Consider the following 12,074-nt stretch of genomic DNA (forward strand, 5'->3'; position numbering starts at 1 on the left):
ATTTGCAGTGAACACAGACTACTTAGTAATATATATGTGCATATATACAAGTAATTCTGCATGCACATCAGCACTGGTGCTGTGAAGACCTTTTAAAATGCACTACATGTTCTGTGTCTCATACTGTTGAATCCCAGCTTCCCACATTGCTTCAGACAGCTTCAGTGCTAATCTATCAAATTAAATCTAAGCAATCTTCCTACTAGTTAGGTGATGAACCAAAATGTATGCTTGTAAAGGACAGTGATTTACAGCCCTGTCCAGGCCACTGCAGAAACAAACGCATACCTGCTCATTCCTCCTGACCGGTATTGATTAACTAACCTCTGACGTTTCCCACCTCTGAATCTTAATTTCAGTACACCTGAATAGAGAGAGAAAGTACTACAGCCTTGCAGCACCACCAGGAAAGGATGAAGGATAGTTAGGTTCGTGCCCATCTCAGATCTTCTTTAATCTGCATAAATCTGCGTCTTACTCTCCCCTTCTCTCCTCTTCTCTGTCCCCCCCTCTCCTCTATCTCAACCCACAGCTTTGAATTCCATGCAGTGGAAATCACCTCTCCCTCTCACCTCTTCCTTCTAGTTCTCTACCGTCCACCTGGTCCACTCACCTCCTTCCTGGATGAACTCGACTTCTTCTCTCCTCTCTCTCCTCGCTGTCCTCATCTACCATCCTCCTGGGAGACTTCAACATCCACCTCTCCAACCCTTCCCACTGTGCCGGATTTCTTCCTCTCCTTCACTCCTTTAATTTCTCTCTCTCCCCATCTCCCCCCACTCACAGGGCTGGCCGCCAGCTTGACCTCATCTTCTCGAGAGGCTGCTCCCCTTCAACACTCTCCGTGACACCCATGGACATCTCAGACCACCACTTCATTTCCTTCTCCCTTTCCCTCCCCTCCCTCCCCTCTCCACCCACTCCCTCTGTCACCTTCCGCCATAATCTCCGCTCTCTCCCCCTCCACCCTTGCCTCCACTGCCCTCATTCTCTTGCCTTCCATTCACTGTTTTACCTCCTCTTTGTTCTCCTCCCTCACCACCTCCCTTGACTCTCTGTGTCCTCTCACGTCTCGTCCTGCCCGTCCCTCCCCTCCTCAGCCTTGGCTCTCTGCTGTTCTCCCAAACTCCCAGCCGCCCTTGATCTCTACCGCTCCCTACTGTCCACATTCTAGTCCTCTCTCACCTCAGCCAAGAAGTCTTACTTCCAATCTCTCTTCGAATCCACTATCAACAACCCTCGCAAACTCTTCTCCACCTTCTCCTCCCTCCTTGCCCCCCCTCCCCCTCCTCCTCCCCCATCTCTCACTGCTGATGATTTCACCTCCTTCTTCTCCTCCAAGATTGCAGACATCCGCAGGCTCTTCAATACTTCACCCTCATCTCCCATCACACCGAAACCTCAAACTGACCAAGCTTCCTTTTCTTCATTCTCACCTCTCTCAGATGCTGAAATTTCTGCTCTCCTCCTACGTCACAAACCCACAACATGTGCCCTGGACCCTCTCCCTTCTCGTCTCTTTCAAGCAACCGCTCCTGATCTTCTCCCCTTCATCTCCTCCCTCCTCAACTCCTCACTCCTCTCTGTCTGTTTCCCCTCTGCATTTAAACAAGCTGCTGTCATCCCATTGCTCAAGAAATCAACCCTTGATGCCACCTCTCCTCAGAACTACCGCCCTGTCTCCCTACTTCCCTTCCTCTCCAAGACTCTTGAGTGGGCAGTCCACCGTCAGCTCTCAGACTTTCTGTCTCAACACTCACTCCTTGATCCTCTGCAATCCGGCTTCCGCACAGCTCACTCCACTGAGACGGCACTCCTGGCTGTCACTGACTCCCTCAGCCGTGCTCGGGCGGCCTCCCTCTCCTCAGTCCTCATCCTCCTTGACCTCTCTGCAGCATTTGACACCGTTGATCACTCCATCCTCCTCTCCTGCCTCGCTGACCTTGGGATCTCTGGGACTGCTCTCACCTGGTTCTCCTCCTACCTCAGTGACCGGTCCTAACAAGTGACATGGCGAGGCTCCTCATCCACCCCCCAAACTCTCCTCACAGGCGTTCCCCAAGGCTCCGTCCTAGGCCCACTCCTGTTCTCTCTCTACATTCGCTCCCTGGGCCCCCTCATCGCTTCCCATGGTTTCTCCTACCACTTCTACGCTGATGATGCCCAGATCTTCCTGTCTTTTCCCTCTTCTGACCCTCTCATCCCCTCACGCATCTCTTCCTGCTTGTCTGCTATTTCTGCCTGGATGCACTTTCACCACCTCAAGCTCAACCTCTCCAAATCAGATCTCCTCTTTTTCCCCCACTCTTCCTCACCTTCTGCTGACCTCCCCATCTCGATCCCCTTGGAATCCACCACACTCTCTCCTTCTTCCGCTAAAAATCTAGGAGTCACCCTCGATCCTGCGCTCTCCTTCTCCCAGCACATCACCACGCTGACACGCACCTGCAGATTCTTCCTGAGCAACATACGCCGGATCCATCCCTTCCTCACCGACTTCTCGACTCAGCTACTCGTCCAGTCACTAGTCCCCTCCTGCCTGGACTACTGCAACTCCCTCCTGGCCGGCCTGCCTGCATCCACTACCCGCCGCTCCAGCTCATCCAGAACTCTGCAGCTTGTCTAGTGTCTCTCTGCCCCGATTCACACGCTACTCCACTGCTCCGCTCCCTCCACTGGCTCCCGATAGCGGCACGCATTCAGTTCACCTACCGCTGTCTCGACCACACTGCACCAAGCTACCTTCAGACACTCGTCTCTCCATACATCCCCTCCAGACCACTGCGCTCCTCCAGTGCCAGAAGACTAACTCTGCCTCCACTCTCCTTCCTCCAGAGCCGCTCCTTCTCATCCCTGGCCCCTAAGTGGTGGAATGACCTGCCCACCGAAGTCAAAACAGCAGAGTCCTTGACCTCATCCCGGCGCTTATCAAGACGCATCTCTTCCCACAGCACTTGTAATATTAGTCCTCTATCCCTGCTAGATAGCACTTCAGCTTATTATGCTCCCCGCGTTCTTGATTGTTTTCCTCCTTGCTCCCTTTCCCGTAGCCCTCGTCTGTAACCCTACATCTTGACAGCACTTAGCTTTCACCGTCCAGGATGTAGGACCTCACTTACTGTACTTGTGTAAATTGTAAATTGGAATTTGTAAAATGTATTTTGAATTGCTGTTTTAGCCAAATTGAATTTGTAATTGATGCCTTGTACTTCTCTGTATTTTTGCACTTTGTTTGCACTTATGTTGTAAGTTGCCCTGGATAAGGGCGTCTGCCAAGAAATAATAATAATAATAATAATAATAATAATAATAATAATAAATTAGCTCAGAGGTGTTTTTTTCCTTTTCAGCATTGAAGATCATGCAGTTGGAGGTAAGCTCTTGCACCCCCTCCATTGTCACTGTTGTTATTTATGCTGATGGGCTTTAATGAAATAAAATGTGTTGTTAGACATAATCATGACAAAAACATTTAGATGGGGGTGTGTTTAATATCAGTTATATTGCTGGGCCCTTGTTTTTGTATGTTACATATTGAAAAAGGTGTCTAGATGCCAAAATAGCACCGTATAACTTGGAACACTTGATCATTAATTGATTGCTTTTGTTAAACCTCAGGTGTCTTGATGTAGTTTTCACAAGTTTGCACATAATATACTTCCATACTTGTTTAATAGGTGTCTTCAGCATCTGTTGAAACAGAAGAGCAAGTTGAGGTGAGTTTTTGTTTGCTCTTTTCGGGAGATTGTGTTGTATAGCAGTTTGGTTCCATAATTTTTACAAACAGTGGTCTACCAACTCTAATTAACCAATTTCATGACAGTAGAATCCATGCTATGTCATGATTAACTTTTAAGTTACTAGTTCAGGAATTCGGGTCCGGGCTAAAAGTGGTGCTGTTTTTAGGTAATGATTCCGGATGATCTCTAAACTGTTGTGTTGACACTTGCTCAATTAAAATCAGAAGCCCAAATAATCCAAATGTTTCCAAGACTAACAAAACCAATGATTTAGGTCTGGGTGATGCATTCTGCAGTTTATTTAGTCCCAAGGTCACACACCTTGATTAGTAATATCAAAGACAATGTGCCACTTCAGTAGCTGCGAGAAATATGGAGGCCAGTGTCACATTGCTTATCCCTGCTTCGCTTGTTTTGAGCTACAACGTCTGCCTCGCACTATATCTTATGGTGACATCTGTAATAAATCACATAAAACACATTTATTACAAAAAAAAGTCACCTACTTTAACTTGCCTGAGATTGACTGATTTGGTTAATGTTGGCTGCCGCCGATACAGAATCTGTTTATAGGGATTCTTTCTTAGCCCTGCTTGATCAATAACCATTTTAAATAAATCAGTGATAAAGGATCTGTGCTGAAAGGCATCAAGGACAATCACTAGGTTTATGCCTCAAGCCGGCAATACGGCAGCGAATCGTTTGGCGGCCTTATATTTTTTCTTCTCTTTATAATTAATAATTTTAGATTGTTTTATTCTATATGATAATAATCTGACCGAATGACAAATGCACACATTGATTCAGCTTTTTCCAGAGTACTTTCAGGGATGTTTTCCACAAAGGAATGGGATATATAACTCTTTGTATGTTTTACATCCCAGATACACAAATTATCACTTTTGGTTGGAAATATGGATTTGACAAGGACAGATTATAATAATACATACTAGATGCATTCTATTGAGAATATTGTCTGAAATCAGTTGTACCTGTGAATCACATTCTCTGGCAGTTTTTGGACTGTAAGTTATTCAGTTTTCCCTGCTACATTTATTTATTTATATTTTATATATACATATAACTACTGTCTCAAACTTTATATATTAGTAATCAATTTTGTGTCGTTGTGAAACTATCATACATTACTGTAATTCTGAGTTAATTGGATAAGTCATTCAACTGGATTTTTTTTTTCTCTAGGCTGAATTAAAAAATATATAAAATATATAATTGGTCAAAAAGTATACTTTAATGAGCAATATTTGTTCAAACCCCCTTAATAATTAAATTGAATTAATTACAGACTAAGGGCATGAATACTCTGGGCTACAACTGTAGAAGACAGAGTGAGGTGGTGCAGGAATAGTCACAGTGATACTGCAGTCGTGTTGCTCTGTAAAAGCACTGAACTAAACCCTCATAGACTCCCCGTCTAACGTCGGTTGGAGGAATAGACTTGAATCAGATGTGAACTGCTGCTCACACTTCCCCATGAAGTGTACCAGTCATCCTGCCTTGCATAACACACAGGGTGGAGCAATGGTGTATTCACCTCACTGCGATGAATGAGTCACCAGCAGATTTAGTTTTTATAATTTAGATTTTTATTTTAATTTCTCAACATCACTAAAAACTATCCGATTTAGGCAGGTGACATAAGAACCTAGAGCAGGAATATTTCTTCAATTTACTGAGAAAGTTAGAAGAGAACAAGTTTTTAGGAACTAAAAGAGACTTAAAACAGGCAACTGTGGGCCTCTTTACCCTGCAATCCTTCAGATTGCTGAACAATCTCAAGGATTTAATTGACAGCTGCATGCGAATCCCTGTCGAGAGGCTGTGGAACAGCAGTGGCATGAGAGACGCACTTGCGGTTGGTCTTGGCTGAGTAAACAATGTAGTAGAGCAGTGGTTCGCAAACCTGTCCTGGCGTACCTCCGACCCTGCTGCTGTTTGGTCCAACCCAGCTCTCAATTACTTAATTTAACATCTTAATCACCTACAGTGAGGGAAAAAAGTATTTGATCCCCTGCTGATTTTGTATGTTTGCCCACGGACAAAGAAATGATCAGTCTATAATTTTAATGGTAGGTGTATTTTAACAGTGAGAGACAGAATAACAACAAAAAAATCCAGAAAAACGCATTTCAAAAAAGTTATAAATTGATTTGCATGTTAATGAGGGAAATAAGTATTTGATCCCCTATCAATCAGCAAGATTTCTGGCTCCCAGGTGTCTTTTATACAGGTAACGAGCTGAGATTAGGAACACTCTCTTAAAGGGAGTGCTCCTAATCTCAGCTCATACCTGTATAAAAGACACCTGTCCACAGAAGCAATCAATCAATCAGATTCCAAACTCTCCACCATGGCCAAGACCAAAGAGCTGTCCAAGGATGTCAGGGACAAGACTGTAGACCTACACAAGGCTGGAATGGGCTACAAGACCATCGCCAAGCAGCTTGGCGAGAAGGTGACAACAGTTGGTGCAATTATCCGCAAATGGAAGAAACACAAAATAACTGTCAGTCTCCCTCGGTCTGGGGCTCCATGCAAGATCTCACCTCGTGGAGTTTCAATGATCATGAGAACGGTGAGGAATCAGCCCAGAACTACACGGGAGGATCTTGTTAATGATCTCAAGGCAGCTGGGACCATAGTCACCAAGAAAACAATTGGTAACACACTACGCCGTGAAGGACTGAAATCCTGCAGCGCCCGCAAGGTCCCCCTGCTCAAGAAAGCACATGTACAGGCCCGTCTGAAGTTTGCCAATGAACATCTGAATGATTCAGAGGAGAACTGGGTGAAAGTGTTGTGGTCAGATGAGACCAAAATCGAGCTCTTTGGCATCAACTCAACTCGCCGTGTTTGGAGGAGGAGGAATGACCCCAAGACCACCATCCCCACCGTCAAACATGGAGGTGGAAACATTATGCTTTGGGGGTGTTTTTCTGCTAAGGGGACAGGACAACTGCACCGCATCAAAGGGACGAGGGACGGGGCCATGTACCGTCAAATCTTGGATGAGAACCTCCTTCCCTCAGCCAGGGCATTGAAAATGGCTTGTGGGTGGGTATTCCAGCATGACAATGACCCAAAACACACAGCCAAGGCAACAAAGGAGTGGCTCAAGAAGAAGCACATTAAGGTCCTGGAGTGGCCTAGCCAGTCTCCAGACCTCAATCCCATAGAAAATCTGTGGAGGGAGCTGAAGGTTCGAGTTGCCAAACGTCAGCCTCGAAACCTTAATGACTTGGAGAGGATCTGCAAAGAGGAGTGGGACAAAATCCCTCCTGAGATGTGTGCAAACCTGGTGGCCAACTACAAGAAACGTCTGACCTCTGTGATTGCCAACAAGGGTTTTGCCACCAAGTACTAAGTCGAAGGGGTCAAATACTTATTTCCCTCATTAACATGCAAATCAATTTATAACTTTTTTGAAATGCGTTTTTCTGGATTTTTTTGTTGTTATTCTGTCTCTCACTGTTAAAATACACCTACCATTAAAATTATAGACTGATCATTTCTTTGTCAGTGGGCAAACGTACAAAATCAGCAGGGGATCAAATACTTTTTTCCCTCACTGTATGGCGGAGTCAATAGGGATCTATGAATGTGACAGATAAGCACAATTGTGGGTTCAAGCTGTGTTAGCAGGAGCAAAATGAAGTGATTTTCAATGCGCTTGGAAGGAAACCGCTTTTTTTTTTTTTTTTTTAAATAGACATGCAAGAACACAGAAAAGAAACATTTAAAACACCATATTTTAATAGCATTTCATTACAGCAGCACACAGCTCGACTACAGTCAGTACACGCCATGACACCATCTCCATTTATACATATACTTGCTTCACACACACTTCCACGCACTAGACCACTTGCCCTTTAATAAAAATATATAAGAAATACAAAAAAAAAAAAAAAAAAAGATTGCCAAAGTGAAAACAGGAACTGCTTCCAAAATGTTGTAAAAGCAAACAAACAAACAGCTGGGGAACCCTGAGAATGACCTCTGACCTTCGGAGAGGATGTCAGTCTGGCCAGTAACTGGAGTGAAAGCATCGTGTATCGATGACACATTTACATGCCAGTGGATTCTCCCCTCAAATCCTTCCCTTTTAAAAACCTGTTTTCTGCAGTGGTGTCCGAATGCCATCCTCCACAATCACAGGGTGTCCTGCTTTGTTTCCCAGCTGGCTCTCACAATAACTTTTACTGTCCATTGAATTGGTACGATGCAGAGACCTGCATCACCCCCAGGTGCTGGACCTCGAGGGATCACATCGGGACACTACTGACCTACTAACAGAAACTACTGCCCACAGCCGGCGTCACTGTCATCACTCCAACGATCACTGAGCACGATTATCTACTACAGTACATAAAAATAAACTACTTTCCAAGACAATATCAAATGTAACAAATTTTGTATTCTGTATAAACTTCAAAAAATGTTCCACCTCCCTTTTTTTTTTTTAAACATCAATTTACAAGTAGGCCAGACAGCAATATTTACAGTAACAAAAGCTTGAATATACAGTCCCTCAAAGTAGGGTTGGCCCCTTGTTTCACTGTCAGCTAAAGAAACATGGACATCTTTGAAAGCTACCTGAGATGTAAGGAGCCATTTCTTAATATCTTAATGAAACCCCATGATTCTGTTATCCCTTTTCTTGCAGATTCAAACAAACTGATAACAAAAAAAAACAACACTGCAGAAGTCCCTCACTAGGTTGGTCCCACAAGTGAATTGAACCACTCAGTGTCAGTCCTGCACAGGCAGCGAAGCCCACAATGTACCGAACCAGAAATAAATTAAAAATGTGACCTATGTGGTACAGCGGAATTACAAAAATAAATTATTAATCGTTACAAAAAGGAAAAACTCTCTCCCTGTGGATCAGTACATTTGGTTTCCTCTGCCCTCAGTCTATTTTCTTCGTCCGCAGTCTGACCAGATCCAGAATGTACTTGTAGTTGGGGACGGCGGTGTAGAACAGGAGGGCGAGCAGTTTCCCGTGGGACATCGTCAGCAGCGTCTGATGGCCCGTGGCCCACACCCGGTACCAAGGCCCATAAAACGGGTCCGACACCGCCGGGCACAACATGTTGTTCAGGTTCACCTCCGTCACCTGGCAGAGAGACGATTGCGGTTAGTTCACAAGATCGGCGTAACGGCATTTTCAAGAGAAGAAGAGAGTGGATTCTAATTCTGCCTGGAGGGGCGTCTTATGTAGGACTTGATGGACACCAAGAAAAAGGCTGATATTTATACCATTAGGGCCAATGTGAGGTGGGTAACCTAGAATATCCCTTTCAGTTTGAAAGGGGCTCATTTTCAGGGCACATGAATTCATAAAAATGCATCATACCAGTCCCAGGGCCTGCAGGAAGGTGAAGTGATAGAAGAACAGGATCCCTGTGGCCAGAAGGGCCCACCAGAAATCACCCGCCGGCTCCGGCTTGTAAATTCCTGCAAAGTCAAAAAAACAAAATGCATTTCAGAAAGGCGTATCGGAAGAGGCGAGGTACAGGGACACGTGACCGAACAGCTGGAGTTTGAATCTAATATGGCTGCTTATGTCTGCGAAGAATTAGCAGCAGCCCTAACGAACGAACAAACTTACACCACAGCAGCTATCTAACCCTGTGCGAGGCTACATTTTATGAATACAAGAGAGATAAAACGGAGGAAGATTAGTGCGAGAGACAAAGGGACTGAACTCGAGAAGTGGTGGGCAGCGCGTGAAGGATGCCATTCGTTAGATGACGTTTATCTTTTTTTTGTTTTCTGTAAGGACCAGCCACACCTCGCTTCAGAGACGCGCAGATCCGCGGCCAGCCAATCGAGATTGTGAAGTGGAGTCGCCCGGGACTTACATGAGGAAGCAGTTTTTAATCGGAACACACGACTTGCTGAACGGATACATTTCAGTTTCAATACTATACCGTGCCACATGTTTCTTGCATTGTAGACATCTGGATATTTTTACTTCTTGTTACAGTGAAAGACTGAATGCGATCTAATTCTCTTTTTTTTGTAAGATGGTCTTTATCTCACATGGATTTCAGCTTTGGGGAGTGTTCTTGTTTTGTTTCTTGATTTACGCACGCGTGCCTTTGACTATTCCGTTTTTTATTTTAGTTTTTAAATCAAGAAACAAAACAAGAACAGAGCCCACATTCTCAGGCACTTCTCCAGTTCGACGTGTAATTCAACTGTTATACACTAATCCCAGAAGCTGACGCTATCCTGTAAAGCCTCCACCAGCTGGAGAAGATCGACTCGGTGAACTGTGCCACTCCTTGTGGGCCACTAAGACATGACTCACCCTGCTGCGTTGAAACAGAGGAGGTCATTGTAGTTAAACCAGACTCTAGGTCTGGCCACTGGGTGCGTTACAGTGGTTGAGTTTGCAGATTGTGCGTCTAGTGTGAAGATTTATATACGGTTAGACCCCCCAACCCACTACCATTTAGCATAACAGTTTACACCAAAAAAAAAAAAAAGAACAAAACCGTCTCTTCTGTAACTCAGCAGGTGTTAATGAAGCGTCACTGTGCTTGCGCTTTAATGTGTGTTCTGGGGCCGCTTCATACAGCTGTAATTTGCACAGGATTTTCATTATATTAAAGCTTTTTTTGTTGGTTCGTTTGTGTGCCTGCTTATTTTTTTTTTATAATGGTGGTTTCCTGTCTTAGTGGTCTATATCCTTCCTTCTTTCCCTATTATAAAATGATTTCCCTCCTGACCAGAAGGCTTGTTCTCGAGAAACATTACTGCAAAAAGTTAATGACAGGAAAAGTACAAAAACAATTACAGTAATCACATCTAGCCAACAATTGAAGACAATCTTGTTTGCAGACCAGTATTCGAATCCAGTTTAATTATACAAAATAAGGAAGGAACTAGACTCCAAAAATCAACAAACCCTTGGCAAGCAATTCTATATTTGTCCTCAACTTATGAAGAACAATCTTGCAACGCTTGGAAGCGGTGCATAATAGATGGCGGTGGGGATGGTAATGGTTTTTACTGTAGTTAATTAAAAAGTTTTCTAGTGTACCAATGGCAAATGCCCTACTGTTTCATTTTCCACTTCATAAGGCTGTTCTTTCCAAAAAAAAAAAAATGTATGAGCTGCCATTTTAATGACAGTGTGCAGTAATTAATTTCTAAATTATATTTTATGCCGCACTGATCAATACTTAATCACTAAAACGGAGACAAAGAGACACCCAATCCTAAAACAAGTCCCTACAGAGCAGCGCCAGGGAATATAGAAGGAATTTTCTAATAAGTCGACCAATATGGAATTAAGGGGCTGTTTTGATAGTACAGTATTCAGTTTCAACACTTTAAAACACATTTGGATTTAGATCTCGGGTGGACATTGCCCTGGTTAAAGGAATTTGTTAAAAATGTCTGAATTATTGAATTTGGATCACTAATTCGCAGTGCAATATTATACCCAAAGCATTCGAAACCTATCCTAGCAACAACAACCGAGACCACACTAGTTACTGCTAAAGCGGAGGAAGCCAAGACACCCTATTCTAGCTGGCTTTATGCTTTATTCATGTTTTTTTGGAAGATGGACTGTAATGGATACTGAAAATAAACATACAGGAACAATCTAGCACCACACTGCCATGCAATGTTTTGACACTACATACATATTGCATTATGTATGCACAATAAAGATTGCATATTTAATGGGCAAGCACGGGAAACTGATTTATTGCACAACTCAAACAGCCTCTGGGCTTCTGCAGCTGTCTTGGAGCAAGGGGAATATAGGGATATCATTAAGTGTACGAGACTTCTTCATTTTCAGTTTTTATTTATCGGTCTATCTTTTAGTAAAGGGAGATTTACATCTGATAATGAATGCAAATGTATTAAGGGGAGAGATTCAGGGAAAACGAGCAGTAACATACTCTTCCCCCTCTCTCTCGCTCTCTCCTGTAGTGCAGATTCTGCTTCTGAATTTAAATCATATAGAATTAATAAGCAATTATGAATCACAGCGCATTTTCAAATACCAGTGATGTCTTATCTTTATGAAGCTTTATGACATTTGTGAAATAGAACGTGATGTTGTGCTATGGATATTGTTCTGCCTAAAAGCTGCCAACTCTATCAGATCTCCAGAGCTAGGATTAAAATTTCAGTATGCCACAAAAATACATCACCACTCAGGGATATAAATGCTTTGGGGCCCAGGTGTGTACACACGAGTTCTGGATCCTTCATTAACTATTCTTGCTTAAACTGAGCTGCTCAGGAGGATTTTCCCAAAGAGACTTTTAAAAGGAGCGGACT

General features: G+C 43.7%; 1 protein-coding gene across 1 annotated transcript in view; it reads right to left on the minus strand.

Annotated features, from left to right (window-relative positions):
* Positions 1–7,492: 7,492 nt before the first annotated feature.
* tmem164 (transmembrane protein 164) overlaps positions 7,493–12,074 on the minus strand; it is a 29,089-nt gene continuing 24,507 nt past the window's right edge. The window contains exons 5-6 of the mRNA XM_066714815.1: positions 9,121–9,221; positions 7,493–8,880 (exon numbers count right to left, since the gene is read on the minus strand). Of these exons, the coding sequence (XP_066570912.1) occupies positions 8,674–8,880; positions 9,121–9,221 (308 nt within the window). The 3' untranslated portion in view covers positions 7,493–8,673. The remainder of the gene's footprint in view (positions 8,881–9,120; positions 9,222–12,074) is intronic.

Source organism: Amia ocellicauda, chromosome 10, assembly GCF_036373705.1.
Source record: "Amia ocellicauda isolate fAmiCal2 chromosome 10, fAmiCal2.hap1, whole genome shotgun sequence".
Taxonomy (NCBI): domain Eukaryota; kingdom Metazoa; phylum Chordata; class Actinopteri; order Amiiformes; family Amiidae; genus Amia; species Amia ocellicauda.